Below are 20,703 nucleotides of genomic sequence, written 5' to 3' on the forward strand. Positions count from 1 at the left end.
AGACGTCTATACTCTAATGGGTAAAGGTCTAGTGAATGGAGGCGTTCTTCGTAAGGTTTAGATTTGAGTCCTCGAACTGATTTCGTGGCTCGCCGTTGGATACGCTCCAGAGTGTCCTCATTCTTTTGGAGTGAGGGAGGAAATACTATGTTTCCGTACTCTAGATGGGGACGGATAAAACTAGTGAAGACTATATGGAAAGTTCTTCCGTCAGACTGGCCAAAAATGCGCTTCAACGTTACCAGTGCAAGATTTGCTCGGAAGGCATTCTTGTCACAGTTAGTGTAAGACTTCAAATCATGGGGCATCAGGACTCCTAAATCTTTTTCGACTTGGGATACTACTAGAGAGGAGTTACCTAAGTTGTAACTGTAGTCTGAGACATGTCGCAGATGGACTACTTTACACTTTGAAGTGTTAAAAGTAAGTCCGTTATTGTCTGCCCAACTTTGAAGTCAAGTCAGATCCTCCTGAAGTGCCTGTATGTCGTCCTGGTTGCGTATCTCTCTCCAAAGTTTCACGCCGTCGGCAAAAAGTAATAAGTCTGACGTTACCTGTTGTGGATGATCATTTATGTAGATCAAGAAGAGAAGTGGCCCTAGTACTGAGCCCTGAGGGACCCCACCAGGACATTCCATAGCCTGAGATGAAGTGAAGTTAACCCTGACCTTAAAATATCGATTTTCCAGATATGAAGTCAGCCAATCGATTAGAGGTGGTCTAATACCCAATCGCTTGAGCTTATTGATAAGACATGTATGGTTAACCTTATCAAAAGCTTTTGAGAAATCTAGGTAGATGATATCAATCTTCCCCTTGCGATCTAGGATGCTTGTCCATCTATCCACCGCAGTAAGCAGGTTGGTTATACAAGAGTAACCCTTCCTGAAACCATGCTGTTGTGGTGAGAGGAAATGTAAGGACAGTAAATAGTCATGCATACCATCGCACATCAGGTGCTCCATGATTTTCGAAGGTAATGACAGAAGAGCCACCGGCCGATAACCTGAAGGTTCATTGCGTCGACCTCTTTTGAAAATTGGTGTGATTTGAGCTAGCCTCCAATTTTCTGGTAGTTTGCCTCGTCTAAGCGAGTTTGAGAACATCTCGCTAAGCGGCATTGCCAGGATTGAGGCTGCCTTCCTCAGTATGGCAGAATGGACCATATCTGTGCCAAGAGAAGTGTCTGTTCTTAAGCGCTGCAGTTTCCGGGGCAACAAGTGAGCGCCTAGGTTCTCTTCGGAAAGTCCTATGGAATCGCAGGTGAAACTGTCATCAGTATAGTTGATGTCGGTCGGTTGAAATGTCCGAGAGTATTGTTCAGCCAAAAGATAGCGGTGTCTCCGTGCATGTGTAAAGCAAGTGATTTCTTTGCACTCGCTTCCTGTAGTTTAAGTACGGCACCAGGTATCTGGCTATGTTTAAATGGTGACAGTCTAGCCACTTCACTAAATTAATTCTAATCAGTGTGGTATTTATTTTTTGAGGATATGTATATCTTGTTGTTAAGTCATTGAGTTCTCAGGACTGTGGGATTGATGGATAACAGCAGTTACCGTATCACTATTCAGGAGATCGTTTAGTTGCAGTGTGAGAACAGTAAAGTGGTAAATCAAGTGCTAAGAGATGGTTTTTTCGAGAATACATAGATGGTTTATTTTTTTGGTAGTGTATAAGAAGACGACAATAAAAGAATTGGAGTGCAATGAAGATTATAACAACAGGGAAATTAAGCAGCCATTGGCTATGCGGTAACAATAACCGTTGTAATTTGTGAGACATGCACCATACATAGGTAGTTCAATAGGGGGTGATAATCCGTGAGTGAGTACATGCTTATCAAATCCCATAAAGCCATCCAATAATAAAGTTGTGGCCACTCCGGCTGAGAGACCATTTCTAATAATGGCAACTGGAGGGACTACTCGAAGAGCATTGTCCAAGAGATTTATGCCTATTTTGAAGAGAGGGAGCACAACGACGTTGTGGATTACTAAGTAGGGTTGTATATACATTTTGAACAGTGTTAGAAACCAATTCTGGGGTGACTGCGACAATTTGTCTGCGCATAAAGTAGAGAATTGCGTTTATCTTGGTTATATCCTCTATGCAGTTTGGGATGGTGTCTAGTCTGGCTGTGAATATAAGCTCCAGACGACGCTCTGAAGAGACATTCGGGAATTAATCTTGGTGTAGGGTGTGTTTTTTGTTAAATGAGGCAGATTGTTCATGACACGATACTTCGAAAGGTTAGATTTTAACGCATTGTCTAGTTCTCGTTCCTCTATTGTTGTAAGGTCCTTTTGAAGCTCAAATGAGTCCCTTCCGATTTTCATGGAACACCAAACTTTTACGTCGTCTGCATGGACCAGTGCAGCATGGCTAGTTCTATCCCGTAGATTGTTAATAAAGATTAAGAGCAAGAGTGGGACTGAGGTTCTGCCTTGAAAAACTCCTGTTGTATGAACCTTCTAACTCGCGCACACTCTGGTTTCCTAGGTACGAAACATCCTGTTACCTATGTAGTTTCGGAACTAGGATAATGGTAGGTCAGTGGGACTGATGTTTGCAAGCTTTGCTGTGAGTAGTGAGCGAAGTATAGTGTCAAATGATTCTTAAAAATTGTGGACTATTATATGGAACGGTATCTTACAGTCTCAGTTTATCGTTCAGTTTTCCCATACTATGAGGAGATTAGATGCACATGAACTTCCTTTTCTGATTCTGTGTTCAACTTCGTGGATAATATTGTTTTTATCCATGTAATGCCTCATTTATTCACTCACCAGTCCTTCCATTACCTTCTGGAGCAGTGGGAGTAAAGTATAGATTGACAATCAAAGTATAGGCATTAGGTAGAGTTGTTTACCAAAGTAGGCAGATCACTGGTAGTAGGTGGTCGACTGTGCGGTTATCTTTTGGGGTAAAAGTGAGCGTCCCTTGGGGATCGACTATAGCTGAGCAGCATCGATAGGCCCAGTGAGTTACCTGTGTACTTCAAGTAAACAAATTTAGGAGGGAAAAGTATCTAATGCCACTGCAAAGTAGGAAAATAAGGCAAACTGAACTTAGAGTCTCATTTGGTCCATACGTGTAGAGGGCCTATTGTGTCTGAGTGGGACGTAGATGTTTGATCGTGCTAGATCAATGTAAACGAGGGCTCCTTCAAGAAGTCCTATGAAAGTATGTAATCTATCTGCCATGCGTATTTTAGAGAAAAGACTGTTCCATATTAATAAATACTTGATGAAAAAGAAGTTTTCCCGAGTTTTCGGTCTGTATTTCTCGACTTTGACCGTAGATACTTTGCCTCAAAAGTCGTATTCATGTGAGTGTTGAGTAAGAACTATATCACATGTAGAGTAAGTACAGTTTGTGGGGAGTTTGAAGCAGATATTCAAATTTAACGGAAGCCTTCTTTTCCAAAGGAGTTCAAGTCTTTAGATAATGACATCGAGGAGTGTAGTCATTGAGTTAGGTGGTCTTAAGTATTTCGCAGGTGAAATGTCGTTGCATTTTTTGCACCTTACGTGTATCGTATACGCGTAGGTTGGAAAATAAGACTGAACAGTATTCAACGACAGTTCTTACACATTTCTTGTAAAGGATAATTTTAGATTCATTTTGAAGGAAGTTACGAAGAATGAAGTCAAGCGATTTCAGCATTTTAGATGCTTTAGTTGAGATATGTTCGGAGAAGTTAAGACTGTGTGACCAATTCACCCAGAGATCAGTTACTAACGTACGTTTGGGCAGTATGTTCTTCTAAGGTGCTAGTTTTATTTTAAGAGACGTCTCCTATACATAACCAGCCGCAACTCTCTGTGTTGAGCTCTAAAGTCCATCGTTTGCAACAGTTGTCTACATCGTTGAGTTCATACTGGATTGTTTGCATAGTACTACGTGCATCGCGAATGCCAGTTTTACAGATGACATTTAAGTCATCAGCGTAAAAGTAGGTCTTACCTGTGTATTATATATATTGATATATATTATATTGTATAATATTGATATAGATTGTAACGACTGAACTGCCAGTATTCGGTTTCAACGCTAGACTGACGAACCAAAATTTATTCGAATAGGCCAGACTACGTTGTAGCGGTAAATCCCCAAAATAAATAGCTCTGTAAGTTTTCGACATTGGATGCTGACGACGTATTTTAATGGACTCACCTAGATGAAGGCGAACGGTCATGCATCCGCACCAGATCACGAGTGGGAACGCCGTGCTCAACAACCCTTGCAATCGCTAGCCAGATTAGATCAGACGATCCTCGATATAATGATAGCATATCAAATATATCTTCAAACTTCCTCGCTCCTGTCTTTTGATTTCACTTGGTGAGTACGCCTCATATAGAAGGTGTTACTGGTTAAAGCGTTGCCAGACTCCGAATACCTGTGGCATCTTTAACGTTCTTCTGTATAACGTACGAAGCGTTTTCGAGATACTTGTATTAAATTATATTAAAAACAAACTCTAAGCTCAATTTAAACGGTCCTAATTTAGGAATTAGAAGAAATTATATCAAAAATACAAAATAACTCAAATGGTACAGCCTGTGCTATACAGTCGGAAGTTTCCCTAACTCAAAGTAGCGCGCTAAACAATGGAAGAAACAGTTAATACTAAAGGGTTTGATAGCTGAGAATCAATAAAGATATTTCCGACAAGATGGGATCAAATATCTTTCTGCAGGGATTCCAGCATTCCTCACAAGCAGACAGTCAAAAGGTTAACAGCCACACGCTGAACTACGCCGTGACCTTGGGCTTGGTCAAACACTAACTTACTGTCAACAGTCTGGCAACATGCAATAGAAAATTAGGCAACAAAAGATAAGTCTTTAACCCAAATCACATAGTAAAAGCTCAAATGAGGAAGCCTGAAAATCAAAGGGTGTAGTTAAAAGAGATCTGAACAAAGGTTAAAATACACGACAGGGAGAAGAAACAAATAAATGACTACCGTCCAACAAAAGAGCTGAGTAGGGATTTTCATCGTTCTCTTTCTGTTTCATAGATCGCAAAAAGCAATGGACCCGTGACACTACCTTACACAACACCACTGGTTATTGGTCAAGGTGTAGATGTTGTAGAGTTATTTTTGTATATTTCTATCTATTCGTGAGAGAAGACCTAATCCATTGCCATAGGGAGATTGTGATTCCGGCTGTCTGAAGTCTGATGTTGAGGTACCCTATCAAAAGATTTCTTAATATTGAGGTATAATATAGAGTAGTATAGAGTATGGTAAAGTATTACCACCAGACTTTTTTGGTCACGCATACGGTAACCTCGTCAAAGCCTATCAGGCATGTACTGCGAGACCTTATCGTAATGAATCCACGCTGTGGCAGGTCTATTAAATCTTCCTGTAGCAGGTGACCAGATAGTTGATTTTGTATCACATTTTCCATTATGCGTGATATAACTGGGGTGATATTTATAGGTCTGTAGTTTTCGACCAGGTTCCTCAGTCCTGACGTCTGTTTGGAGACAACATATGTTACCTTCTAGGTATCGGGATATGTACCTATTTTGAGTAATAGCGTATATCAGGTCATGACATAGCAAGCAACTGTGTCCAGTGGCTACGTTTACCATTAACGCGTGCCAGAGAGGAAGATTTGGAATCAGGGAAACTACTATCCACTAAATATATCTCAGTATACTCCATAGCATACAACGCAGATCTGTCGACCAATAATTGTTGTCTGTCCAGCTATTTATTTATTTACGCTTTTTAGCACCACATTTATACTCTCCATGTGTGTAGCTTTTAAATAATTCTGAACGATATACCTACGGCTTAAGTTATAGTTTCCCCTTGTTTAAAATTATATCGATTTCATTCTTATGACCTTGAAGGGCCATGGTGACATGCCGTACAAGTTGGTACTAAGAATTGTTAAGTAATAATTGTCCACTTTCTTCTCAACTTCCGTTGCGAAACTTTCACCATACTTCTCAATGATGCGATGCTTATGGATTCTTTGGCTTCGTTGAATACTTATATATACTTCACTCCGTCGTGATAATGCAGTTGTTGTATTATTTTGGAAGTTCTGCGTATTATGTAACTTCCATCTACTGCAATACCTAAGAAGTTGATGAGTTATGGAGTTTATATTTCGTAATTGATATAGCTTACCTGTAAGACTTCGTATTTTAACGTATGCAAGTAGCATATGACGGCACGGATATCGACACAGAATAAACGTGCTACAATTGCATTGACAAATGCTTACATCCACTTCATAATGTTGTCCGCGGTCAACCATAAACAACCAGCCGCCGCTTTCATATTCCACGTAAACGAAACGCATTTTTTAAGTTCGTATAAAACTTTAGATCTTGCGAATGAAGTCAACATGTTCAGCAAGGGTATAAGACGCTGTGGAGCATTATATTTATAAGATCTTCCGAATAATACTTGATCTTCGATACTTTTCCTAGTTGACGTCATTTCACTCCATTTTAAAGCCTTGTACACACATTTGTACAGACTATCACTTTTTCGTACATATCGTTTTATTTGTATATTTAGCGACTCAACACGATAATTTGTGCTGTTACCCAATGTTAAAACATTACCGCAAAACGCACTCGCCCACATTGTCTTACGTGGCATCAAAAAACGTGATAGGTACTGGCCTATCAATCTGTCCCACCAATTTGTTATTCTGTAATATTGATTAAATCTAGTGAATAAATACATTACAAAAATTACCTTCCGACCGTTTCCGAAGTTACCAATCGAGTCAAGTACGTTTTCAGTATTTTGTCGTTTGTCTAAAGGCAATTTTATATAAGCAACCATTGGTGTACCTTTTTCCGGAAAGCGCGAATTACATGAAAGGCGAACAGAATGATATTTGCATGTCCATGTGTTATCCAGACAGCCGTGCTTTCAGATCGTACGCAATCCATCACAAATATTTCTGTCAACATTATCTCTTTGAATTTATCTAAAATCTATGTCACATCGGCACGCTTTTCTTTTCGTGTCCACGCAAACATAACAGCTCGTCCTCGACCCCAGTTATCCGTTACCACTAAATGGAATAACGAATATCTATATAGTAAAATACAACGAAAAACATATTCACATTTCATTATTAGTATTATACGTAGAATCAATGCACAGAACTTCTGGATATTTCCTGTACAACTGTATTTGGTCATAACTACTGAAACATATTCTCGTAGCATATCCATTTTCTAAATGTTCTCTCACTTCGCCTTTTTGTCTCAGCATATTCATTACCTGCTTCCGAGTACAACAACCTGAAATATATTTATATACACTTACCAGTGGAGAGTGTAGCTTTCATACCTTTGACACCGGCAGCGGTTACTTGCTTACCAGTTCTCTCCTTAATACTTTCGATAACTTCATCTGCTGACTCACAGTGCAGTATTACTGGCTTCAAGTTTTCTTTTTCTTCTGATGATAATCTTCTTGTCCATAGATCACATACCACCCATGAACTACTACATGGATGATTGTGGAGCATGTTGTAGGAGTTGATGACATATCCTTGCTCCTCTAGTCTTACACGGAATTTAGATTGGCAATTACGGAATTTAGACCTTAAACATCAGATATTAGTTAAAGATCTTACGATTTTTGCTTCACTTTCAAACCTTCCGATTTCCGCTTATGACCAAACGTACAATGAAACGTTACAAACAGGTATTTGAAACTGACATCTTTTAGCAACCTACTTTCCGTGTGGATGTAACTAGTATAAGTAGTCTGAGAAACGATAAAATTACTATTCCATAATTTTTGGAACTCTTTTAATGAGCTATCAAAATCATCCCAGCACGCGAAACGCTTGTTCAGTATCATACTTCGAAAAGCATCGGTAAGGTCGACTGAAATGTCACTTGAGCATTAAGCACTACAAACAGCTATGATTAATTATTAAAAAGTTATTCCTTGCAACAATAATAACCCAAGGAAATACTACAAATACTTAGGATTTACCTGTGACTTGATATTTCGTTGAGGTTTAGTACAGTTGTCGGGATCGCAGATCAAATTACAAAGCAAAAACAGAGCCAAAGTGTACACTACAAAACAGAATGCTAAATTAATGCTTTTGGTATTTATTTCGTGCTTTTTTATGCAACATAAGATGACTTATATATGAAAAAGCTTGATACTCATGCAATCCAGCCAACCCACTGCAATTGAAATATGGAATAACCGCCTCTAGTCAGGCCGTTCAAGGTCGTTGAAACGAAAGGGCGGGCACATTCGAAAGGATCTAACGTTTAAACCTTGCCCTTTAGGAACAATTTATTACTGAAAAAATTGCACCTATATGTAATCACAGTAAAATGCTTCATCTTATCTTGTATGTGTAATATTGCTTATGAAAACATGTCTGCAATCACCATGTACTGCTTATTTGAACCAATTGTCCGATTTTACTGGAAACGCCCATTCGTGAGTTTGTGCGTTATAGGCTACTATCCACTACGTGAGATCACTGGCTTGTATGTAGCCGAACGGCAGAGAACTATCAACACCTTTTCAGTCAACCAGATAACGGAAAAATAATAAATTGCCTTTTTGTTCTAGGAGTTAGATATAGTTGTTAGGATCCTTGCATTATACCTGATATCATTTCGTAGCGAAACAATTAACTGATCATAATTCCTCACACCAAATCATAACCTTATTTTGATATTTAGTAAATGAGCGTGAAGCTTTTTCGTTGGTTCGTCTGGACATTACGATATCCGTAATTACTAGATCCGAAAGCACTGGTAGACCTATGCTTCTACTCCAGCCATCGGCCCTAAGTAGAAGTATGTTCGCTAATTGTACGAGCACCGTTCGTTGTTCTGATGAAAAATGAGCTCTAAATCAACGATTTTTACATGTTGTCTATTACTGTTTCCCTCGTTCATTATATATATATCTAAGTGTGATTCTACCAGTTTCTATTTGCGCATTAATATTCGTTCCTACGTATTATAATATTTTGATGAAGTCCTTGATTCAAGTTATTACAGGTACAATCTGGACTGTATAAATTTCTGTTTTGAAACTATTCCGACATTTGTGTGCAAATTTTCATTCATTCAGTACCTCTTCACTAATCAAACTGTTATACTTTGTTGCTCGTAACGAATGAAATATAGTTGCGTGGGGAAGTTTTTCTCTAACAACCTGGTAGTTTATGGACACTAAATGCCAGTAACGTCATGCACTCCTTATCCTTTTATTTACTTAATCATTTCGCAAGCATCATTCCCCTATATTTTGCGTTTGTCTAGATTGATCACCCATTTGAGTTTGATCGTTGAACGAAAAACGAATATTAACAGTAATTTCGAAACAGTAACATCCGAGTTCACTGACAACAATAATATTTCCCTTTCATTGAAATTTACAACAAGACAAAGCTATTACCACTCCGACAACGAGGCGTGAGTATATGAAAACATCTACCCCTAATTAGATGCTCTAAATTCGTGACCCCTATCATACAAATAAACTAACGGATTAATTTTTAAATGGTTAGGTTGAGATATTAGTCTGTATTATCCATCATTTACCTAATTCATTGAAGTGTTCAACCCATCAAGCAGTGTAATTCAAAAACAAACAAACAAACATTATCTGTTGAAGTTACATAACTTAAAAAGCTTGACAAATGAATAATTTGTGACGAAAAAGTATTAAGATGACGTTCTAAGATTATATTGAAAGAATCAGATCGAACTGGATTTGAAAAGTTGACTATGCTGAGAATATCAACTAAATAATCTCTTTTTTAAAATGATAATGAAAAGACTTTATCTACACTCAGAAACAGAAGAGAGAGAGAGAGAGAGAAAAAAAGAACAATTCAAGGGCTGAAAATAAACGGCGTTAACATTTGATCTGAGCAACTTTAAAAGATGAAAAAAAATTTTCAGTTGGATTCATTATAACAAATAGTTATTAGATTCATTGAATGTTACGTACGTAAATGTAAAGTAAATGAATAAACAAAAGAAAAAAGAGAACGAAAACAGGATTAAAATTTAACATATATGCAATCATTGCATTAAATAGTTGTCATACAACAACATATCAGTTAAAAAGAATAATATAGACCCTATTGTTACTAATAGTAGTAGTAGTAGGCAAGTAGGTGGGTAGGTAGGTATTAAGAAAGTTGATAAAAATAGATTTAAATAAAAAAATGAATATGGAGTTCATAAAACTTTTTTTTTCAATATATATATAAAAGAAGAGAAATCTGATCGATATAACTAACGCATGTATCATACAAAGTAAAGAACAATAATGTTGTAATGAACGTATTATCCTTTATTTTCAGGCAGTTTTATTTATGATACATTTCTGAAAATAAGGCACCAAGACTCCAATTGATTTCAAAAGAATTGACTTTTTTAAAAAACTGTAGAGCAAAAAAAGAGAAAAAAAGAAAGAGGACGTTACAATCATACATTTAGTTACTATTATATCTAAACTTTAGACTCATTTAACTCCAACTGGAGCCGTTCTAAGGCTATTGCCAGTCTCAAGCCCGGATCAAAGAAAGAGGAGGGTTGAGAATGGGGGTTAACGACCTTATCCTGTAGAAAACGAACTCGCTTGAATCTTCCCATTGATGTTTTAGGATTGCCTTAATTTACAAGCATTATAAGCAAAGATGGATAGTGGCTAGCAATGGAATCCAGGACGCGTAAATTAAGGCAATATCTAGGCATACGCACAGTATGCACATATGTCAATAACAGACTGATCAATTTCAGTCCTAAAACATCAATGGGAAAATTCAAATAAAACAATATCAAGTGAATTAAACTTCACCCCATTGCACAAGCAAGTGGCTATCAGGACTCAGTTGCTAAGTGGATAACGCGATGGCGTTTGAAGCGAACGGTACTGAGTTCGAGTCCCAGAGTGAACACCAACTCTGAGATGCAGGTACATCCGGCTGAAGAGTCCCAAACAGGACGAAACGCGCGTCCTGGATTCCACTGCTAGCCACTATCCATCTTTGCTCATATTTAAAATAGTTCGAAACTAAGTTAAATGAATTCGTTTCAAATATGCACATGTTATCAGCTATCAGTTGTTGCTGTTGTTTCTTATTGGTAAATACTATCAGCACATTACTACTCATAAATAGAGTGTTTCTATGATTCATAAGAAAAATTCAAACAAAAGAGAAACATATGACAAGAATGAATGAATGGATAATCATTTATTCATTTACAATATAGTCATGAGCTAGTCAGTCGAACGCTTCAAACAACCTGATCCATATGTACATTAGTTTAGGTTGTCATAATCTACTAACAAAGAAAAGAGATCAAATTCCAGGATAGTAGAGCTGGTAACAGTATCAGTGTTAATAAAAAAAAGTTAGACATCAAAGATATGATTCGGAAAGAAAATATAAATTAGTGAAATAAAAACACAAAAAAAAGAAATTATGAGGAACTGAGAATCTCAGAATTTAAGGGTAGACAAATATGATCCGATACATTTCTAACTCTAGTCATTTCGTAATATTGGAGATTTAGATGAACAATGGTTTTATATGACTTTGGATAAGTTGAGTGTGACTGTTTTGGAAGATTGTTCAGGTCAGTCAATTTGTAAGACCTTCCTTTTTGTTGAGCACAGAACAATTTAGTAGTATCAGAAAGGGTTTTGTGGAGATTGTAGTAAATTCAATACTTCAGATCATGAGTCAATTGAAGCTAGACCGCTATGAAAAACCTGGAAGGTCCTGGGTTCAAATACCACGAGGCCGGGTCGTGGATACGCACTGCCGAGGAGTCCAACAATAGGAAGAAACGGTCGTCTAGTGCTTCTAGGATTTCCATGGCGGTCCAGCTTCAATTGACTCATGATCTTAACTATTGAAATTTCTTAGCACATAAAGTATTTCAGCTACTAGCGTTTGTTTTGAACCATTTTAATAGTCAGTCAGTCAGCTACAACGTAGGACCAGGCACATACATGCATCGGTCCAAGTTGCCATACCTCATTAACACAACAAGATGGACACCGGATTCATAAAAGCAGTTAATTCAGAGGTGGTAATATATAAAAGAAAGATTGCAATAAGGATATAGTACAGGAAGAAAGAATTAGTTCGTAGAAAGAAAGATATGAAGCGATTTTAATCTCTTAGTTTAAAGGAAGATAGAGAGTGTATACACCAACACCATTGTGATCGATTCTGAGCCATGTCACCAAGAGTCTCCAACCATTGGTTACGATAGTCATGAGGACCCCAACCAAGTAGTCTGCATCTACCAACATGGCTCAGACTAGAAGTCAACACGTGAACTAAGGATAGGGAGTGAAGTGGTCGAACGCGTTGGAAACTTTGCTTATCTTGGAAGTCTGATGAGCCCTAATGGGTTGATGTCTGACGAAATCTCAGCATGGATTCGGAAAGCTCGTTTGGCTTTTGCCAACTTACGTCACCTATAGCGAAGGCGAGATATCCGTCTATCAATAAAAGAACGAGTATACTGCGCGGCAGTCCGTTCTGTTTTAATTTACGGCAGTGAAACATGGCCATTAAGAGTAGAAGATACTCATAAGTTACTACGATTTGATCACAGATACTTTAGAAATATTGCTCGCACCTGCTGGGATCATCAGGTAAGTAATAGCGAGTTAGACTCAAGGTATTAGGTAATGATGGTAAATCAGTTGATGAGGTTGTTAATCTTCATCGACTGAGATGGTTGGGCCACGTGTTACGTATGCCTGAATACCGATTACCACGACGTACAATGCTAACCGGTGTTGGAGATGGTTGGAAAAAGGTTAGGGGCGGCCAAACCAAAACGTGGCATCAGTGCTTGAAGTCACTAACAATATTTTTAATAATGATTTGATGGTCGTCAAAAAATGGAATGTAGATTCTCATCTTCTTCAGAGTTATTAGGTTGTTTCTATATAGCTGATAGATCATTTGAAAGAAGTTATGATTTCAAAATAGAATTCTCTAATATAAAAATGAATCAACATTGAAAACACCTCATTGTGATATCATAATATGTTTGTATAATCAGATATGGTGACTTGAAATTATCTACAAAAATTTTTATCTTTATCAAATTTAACATGAATACACCTTTTTAGAGAGAATTATGCTAATTAGATTCATTCTTGTCGATTTGAAGTCGATAGATGACATAATTGTGATAATCTCTCACAGAATTCTAATATTTTGATAGAATCAAATTATAAAATTTATTATCTAATTAATGTATTTTTTGATGTAATAACATGACGTATAAAACCTTTTTTTGCACTTAACATTCAATGATTTGATGAGTACAATTAGATAATAAAAAGTGTACTGATGATGAGATGATCAACAATTAATAAATTAATTTAATCATTAGAATTGTTTATTAAATTAAATAGAAAGCAAGAAAATGGTTAACTAATTAGATAATAATTTTTAAGAAAAGATGAATAGTGGTTAGTACTGGAATTCAAAATACACAATTCAATCTGTTTGAGAATCGTCAACTGAATGTACCTACATCCAGCTGATGAGTCCCAAAAATAGGACGAAATCCGAGTTCTGCATTTCACTGACAACTATAATCCATCTTTGCTTAAAAAAGATTGTGACTTAAGGCTGTATCCAGGCAATGCGTACAGGATGGATATATGCTAACAAGAGATTGATTGATTCCAGTCTTAAATAACAATGGGAAGATACAAGTAATTAGATAGTGGTTATAATCATACATACATACAAAGAAACAAATAATATATGTCAAAGAAAACACATCACCTATTTGAATGATCAATGGTTTACACTTAGATTGTATTTTTATTTATTGTCATTTTCATATTGAAAATTTAACCATTACAGATTGAGAAAAAAAGATCTTTCAAAACTTATTATCATTAACCAAAAAGTCAAACTTACTCCAATTTTTTTATCTGACGGGAACCCATAACCACTATGCAATAATGCAGTGATAAAACTAAGATCCATACAATCGAATGGTTTCTGAGGATTTGGGTTACGACAAACTGTGAAGATGATGATGATGATGATGATAATGATAATGACATCGACGGAAATGCGAGAGATGAAGAGGACATAAATAGGAATGGAAAAAAATATTACAAATACACTGGAAGAACTGGATTTCTTTAGAATTATTTACTGTGTTTGTTTTACTTAGAATTCACAAGGTAGTGGGGGTTCGAATCCCGCTCCACCTACTTTAGTTTGAGCAAATGGATAATATTATCATCAGCTCCCATACTTAGAATGTGGTTCATGCCCAAGTGTACCAGATGGATGAGTTGATAAACAAAAATTAACTTTGAGTTCAACTTACGGTTGGCAAGAACTAAGTTTTAAATATATATATATATATATATATATATATATATATATATATATATATACGCTTTATGTGGTCGGTTACATCATGATCGCTTTCACTTATTTCAATCATTGATAAACAGTAAACACGAATAATCAATCACTATATACTAATGATTTAAATGATTTATATGCATGTTATACAACAAAATTACATTTTATTTAATTATACAAATTGGTGAATATGTCGATGATTGTATTTTATGTGAAATGATGAAATCTATTCACTTATTGTTTTTGTACTTCACGAAAATTGAACAAGGGAACTGGCTATACCATTACAAAAGAACATTTTAACTTATCCATGATGAAAGAACAATGAAATACTGTCCAAATTAGTCAGCCTCTCTATCATTATCAACACTTAGGACCTGAGAGAAATATATGCAACGATTCATACTGTTATATCATGACATTATACTCCAACGTTACACACTTTAAAACTAATGCGGTTGTAAACAACTGTCGAGAAACTACGAAATAAAATAAATTCATATTATTCCGCTTTAAATGTTGTTCCGATTTTATACTTATTCATCATAAATAGAATCAATTGTATGAAATCTTCTTTGATATTCCCCAGCATGTACCAGTAACAAATGAATTATCATAGTTAAAATCACAATTTGATCTAAGATAGACCACCATTGAAAACACAGAAACACTGGACGGCCGTTTTGTGCTAGTATGAGACTCCATGTCAGGTGTGAAATAGTTATCTACCTCAGGCAATCGATGAAAAGTTGAACAAGGTCATGGATTGATTGAAGTTAGACATTAACACCACTGGATGCCGGCTCAGTGATCTAGACGTTAAGTGTTCGCGCGCGAAACCGAAAGCCCTGTGTTCGAGTCTTGCGTGTGGGATCGTAGATACGCATTGATCAGAAGTTCCACACTAAGAAAAAACGGTCGTTCCGTCAGGGAGCACCAGTTCCCTCAAGATTACAGGTACACCTTGCTGATGAGTGCCAAGTAGAACAAAACCCGGGTCTAGGGTTTTCTGTCGACTAGCCCCAACCACCATCTGGTCGTTCAGTGTCTTCAGGTTATCAACAACGATCTAGTTTAGATCGACTCGTAGTGTCAACTATGAAAATACTACAATCTCTTCACAAATCCCTATATTGATAACAAACGCATTAGCAACACTTCATAGAAGTAAATTATTTACACGCGTAAGCTTTATGTGTGAATTAACCAATTAGTTTCGAAGGATCAATTAACCTTACTTTTATCAGTTAATTAAACGAAAGAAAGAAAACTCTAAGATGATTTTAACTAAACACCATTGAAATGTAATTTAGTGGTCTCTCTCTCTCTACAATTCGCATAAAATAATCAATTTTGCTGGAATGAAATTTCACACACTCGTATATGGAATATTTAAACAAGGGTGTATACTATTGTACTATAATTAATTTCAATCGATTAGCCTTAAAACTAAATGTAGAATGATCATTGAATTAAACAAACATAGGCTAGTTGACTTGATATTTACAAAAGAATATTTAAGTATTCTTAAAGAAAACAAACAGATATATGGTTGAAGAAATTGGATAGGAAAGAGTAAAAATAATCTTTGTAGCTAGTTGGTACTATTAGTCCCGACCGTTGTTGCTACCTCGACGTGGTGGTCGGGCTTGCCTATCGTGATGAAGCAACCGAGCTATACTGACTGGAACAACTGTTCCTCAAGATCCTACCACGTCAGAAAGGTCGGTTGAAGAGCGGTAAGACTAAAAGCAACAAACCCAAGGTCCGAAGGCGAAGTCGTACTGCTGACTGTACAGAGGTGTGAAAGCAGTAAGGTGTTTCCTTCAGACAACCAGCATGACAGCGATGCTACCTTCCCACAAGGAGGGGTGGAGTTAGAAAAGGTCGACCCTAAAAATGCACACCTCGCCTTATCCCACGGATATCCGTCTCCGGCGGTAAAGTCCCAACAAGTACGAAGCTAACACAAAAATTACCCATAAAAAGGTCGTGTGTGACTGACCTCAAGCAGTTGTCCCTTGGGCACTGTGGTCACGCTCCCAGGTCACTAAGACCACTTCTAACCCGATTCCCTTTTCACGTACCCCCAGAAGAACCCTTCCACGGTGTGGGCAACCGGCAAGTGATAACCGCCCTCATACCTCTAACAGCACTCAAAACCACTGTATAATCAACTGATACTATTAGTCAATAAAGAACATCATTTGTAATTTTGAAGAAATCCATACTGTCATAGAGATTTGAAGCAATATAGTGACACGATGGTAAAAGACACTAATATTGAGCATTTAGACTCTTATAAAGAGATGGGATTGTAACTTTACTTCAGTGATCGAAAATGTAATGAATAAAGCTCGAAATCAAAGCTAATCGGAAATTCAAGTGACTTAAGGCACATGATTACACACATTTTTCAATATTGATAATGGTCTAGCTAGAGTCTACTAAATATGTTTGTCGAATTTCAAGAATCAAGAAGGGTTTTATTTATTTATTTGAACACATAAATATCGGTACAAGGGGACACCAAATACATATGCACAACACAAATTACTTGATTTGCATATAGACTGTGATGCTGTCCGGGTGCCAAAACCGATGCAGGTGGTTTTCTTAGGAGGCCACACCCGAAGCCTTCGACCAAAAGTTCTGATCCACAAGGCAGTGGAGCAACGTAAGGAGATGCAATCACATGGTAGCCGGTGACCAATGATTCGTTCATGCCCATTTGTTCCTTCAGAATCCGGCAGCTCATGTGCGCCATTGGTTTGAAATCAGGGATTTTCAACTCCCCGAAGTGGATTCTCCATATCCGCCTGTTAAAGCACCGAACATTCGCTTTTTGTCCTCTCAATTTTGTGAATAACAGTAATGCCGCGAGAATGCAGTGAGTAGGACTTCCCTGGGAGTGGTTGTATGCATGTGGCCATGTGAGAGCATTTCGAGAGGGAGAACGAACTATCCTCACCCTCGGTCGTACCATGGCATTTGGGGGATCAACGAGATTGCTAATTATGGTCTTGAGATGGAAATAATAAACTATCAAGCTGAATATACTATAAATGAATGTTGGAAAACTTCAACATTCACTGAACTCAACTCGTTGGTGACAAAGGAAGTATTTTATGATCTAGAAAATCTTAAGTATAAAAATGTTCATTATCCTTTTTCTGGAAATGAACTTGGATTTAAGAGTAAGAATTTTCATGCAGGATCATATTCAATAAAGTGGCATTGAAACCTGAAGTAACAGAGGTTAATCTTAAGTAACTTCTGGGCTTTTACAACAAGGAAAATGTGTACAGTTGTATTCATCACGTTCACAAGATGATAACTGTTAACGATGATGACTGAGTGTTAGGAAAATCTTAGTATCACCAATAAATAATGGATATCAGTAATACCCTGGTACAGCCGAGAGTGGTGAGAGTCAGTAATCCCTCTTCAAATGCTCTCACATGGCCACGCGTATACAGCCACTGCCAGGGAAGTCCTACTCACTACCTTCTTGTGGCATTACTATTGTTTGCGAAGTTGAGAGGACGAAAAGCAGATGTCCAGTGCTGCAACCGGGTTGGTGGAAACAGAGTTCACCTAGGTGAGTTGGGAAACTCTAATTCCAAACCAATGGTGTACATGGGCTCCAGTATCCTGAAGGAACAAAAGACGTATGAACTTAATTTTGGCTGCATATCCTAACGTTGCTCCACTGCCTTGTGAATCAAACCTTTAGGTCGAAGGCTCGGGGTGTGGCCCCCTAAGAAAACCATAAACTGAATTATTTATATGGCGTATATCTATTTGTTGCCTCCTTGTACCAATGTTTATGCGTTTAAATAAATAAATAAATTGTAATAAGAAACATTTTTAAGGTTTGAATATACCTGACATACTATCAATGATCACCTGGTATTTTTAATAAAACCGTTCGTTCATCTATGTTTCACAATAATATAAAACTAGAGAACGATTGTTCTTGGCTTCTATCTTGATAATGTTTGGTAATCACATTAGTCAGTAATTAATTAGTTTAGCTTTTTGGGAAGTTGTGATATGTCAATAAGTGTTCATTTGAAAAGAGATTATTCTACGGAGTCGCATAGTCGAAGCAACCACCTCCGTTACTTCTACACTTAATTTCCGGTCCAAAGCCAGGATAAAGGAAGAGAGTTGAGCATGAGGTTAGCGACCACATCCCGTAGAAAAGTAACTCGTTAAAAAAACACAAACCAGAAAAAATAATTCAAACCATTTAATCTATGTCCTGGGAGTTAGAAGGTCTTCATTTAGATGAGTTATGACGCCTCATGATGAAAACCGGTCTCCTTCGGAAGTCACGAGGTTGATGCCCTTTCTGACAACCAGAGTAACCATTAGTTACGTAATGGTTAAAACTTAAACTTTTCGAACACAATGGTGATATGGGATACAAAACAAAAATAAATTTTTTGTTGAAAAAAAAGCCAAGAAGAAAAATACCTACCTCGTTCAGCAGCATTTTGGAAATCATTGACTGTAAGAAATCCACCAGTATTTTCATGTATTAAACCAACACTAACAGCTAAATCGAAATAATATGAAAATGCATAAAATTCACGTGTTTTCACTTCCACTGGTTGATGAACAATATTATTGTTTGGTGGATATCTGATAACATTTATATCACCTATTAACAATGAAAAGAAAAGAAGTGAATTGATTGTTTATCACAATGGGAAAAAACAACAACAATAACAAACAAAAATCACATTGATTAAAGGAAAACAAACCTGACAATAACCTTATTGAATGAAAGTATAATAAAGAAGATATTCTGAAGAATGTATTATGTTGATTTGTAAATTTTTATCCAAATTATATTCTTCAGTTGACAAAATGATGATAAAATTAATTTTTTGATAAATTAAGTAGGCAAGTAGGTGTATGGGTAGGTAAGTAGGTAGGTAGATAAAGTAATGTCCTAACACTCTGAAGCAATCGACTTTTAATTATTAGGTTGTAAATTTAACAACTTAACTGTCTTGCCTAATTCATTCTAAGTAGTAGTTAGTTTTTTTATTGGTATTATTACCATATATACCAATAAAAACTATAGCCGAACGTTGCTGCTACCTTGACGTGGTAGTCGGGCTTGTCTATTGTGATGAACCAATCGGGATATACTGGCTGGAACAATCGTTCTTCAAGTTCCTACTATGCCAGGCAGGTTGGTTAAAGAGTGGTAAGACTAAAAGCAGCAAATCTAAGGTCCAAAGGCAAAGTCGTACAGCTCACTGTACAGAGACGTGACGGCAGGGAGGCGTTTCCTTCAGACAACCAGCATAACAGCGATGCTGCCTTACAACAAGGAGGGGTGTTGTTAGCGGGACATACACTGGATTAAAGCATACTCAATGCACGATTACTTTGGTGCACACTGATTGGCTAATTCTTATCCAATCAGCACTAGTTGATATTTCGAGAATACTCTAGAATCTCCTCATGTAAAAACTATAAATATACTAACGTTCTCCCTATTATGCTTCTTACTTCCATCTAACTTTGTTATCTGGAATATAATCTCTTTCCTGTTCAACCGTGTTCTGATTTGGGGACTTGTCGAGTGAATCGGTGTCCGAGAATACTAAGTAATAGGAATAGCTGGGTCATAACTGTAAAGAAGAAATTGTAACAGTGGCGACGGGGATGGGTAGGGTTAGAAAAGGTTGACCCTAAAAATGAACACCTCGCCTTATCCCACAGATATCCGTCTCCCAACAAGTACGGAGCTAACACGAAAATTGCCCACAAAAAGGTCGTGTGTGACCGACCTCAAGCAGTTGTCCCTTGGGCGCTGCGGTCAGGCTCTCAGGTCACTAAGACTGTGGTGTGTGCTACTTATATTGATATAAGTAGTATATGATGTTAGTCGTGAACAGAAGGTCTGGGAGCAGAGACAAGAGGATCGAAAAGTAAAGAATGGAAACAGGATGCAATTTGTATGAAAATACAAGAACAATGAAGTCTGAGTCATCTTGAGACAATTGGTGGACATTTTGCAAATTAAGCATTTACTTCATGATTGTTAGTTTTTATTAACAAGTCCTGTAATTTTGTGTTGAATACATTCGACTATCCCCACCCGCGTTCTGTTCACTACAAGAGCACCTCTAATCCAATTTCCTTTTCAGGTACCTCCAGAAGAATCCTTCCACGATGTGGGCAACCGGGAAGTGATAACCGCCCTCATACCTCTAACAGCACTCAAGATCACTGTATTCATAATCAACCTCCCTCTTCAATT

The 20,703-nt window shown here is 37.2% G+C and overlaps 1 protein-coding gene across 2 annotated transcripts in view; it reads right to left on the reverse strand.

The window, feature by feature from the left end:
* Positions 1 to 9,598: 9,598 nt before the first annotated feature.
* The window catches only part of ENTPD5_1 (Ectonucleoside triphosphate diphosphohydrolase 5), a 33,217-nt gene continuing 22,112 nt past the window's right edge, over positions 9,599 to 20,703 (reverse strand). The window contains exons 10-12 of one of the 2 annotated variants that reach the window (XM_051212575.1): positions 18,904 to 19,086; positions 13,956 to 14,062; positions 9,599 to 10,433 (exon numbers count right to left, since the gene is read on the reverse strand). In XM_051212575.1, coding sequence (XP_051072763.1) covers positions 10,359 to 10,433; positions 13,956 to 14,062; positions 18,904 to 19,086 — 365 coding nt within the window. In that variant the 3' untranslated portion in view covers positions 9,599 to 10,358. Of the gene's footprint in view, positions 10,434 to 13,955; positions 14,063 to 14,446; positions 19,087 to 20,703 lie in introns of those variants that run through there. The other variant, XM_051212574.1, reaches the window with a different exon arrangement.

This window comes from Schistosoma haematobium, chromosome ZW, assembly GCF_000699445.3.
Source record: "Schistosoma haematobium chromosome ZW, whole genome shotgun sequence".
NCBI classification, from domain to species: domain Eukaryota; kingdom Metazoa; phylum Platyhelminthes; class Trematoda; order Strigeidida; family Schistosomatidae; genus Schistosoma; species Schistosoma haematobium.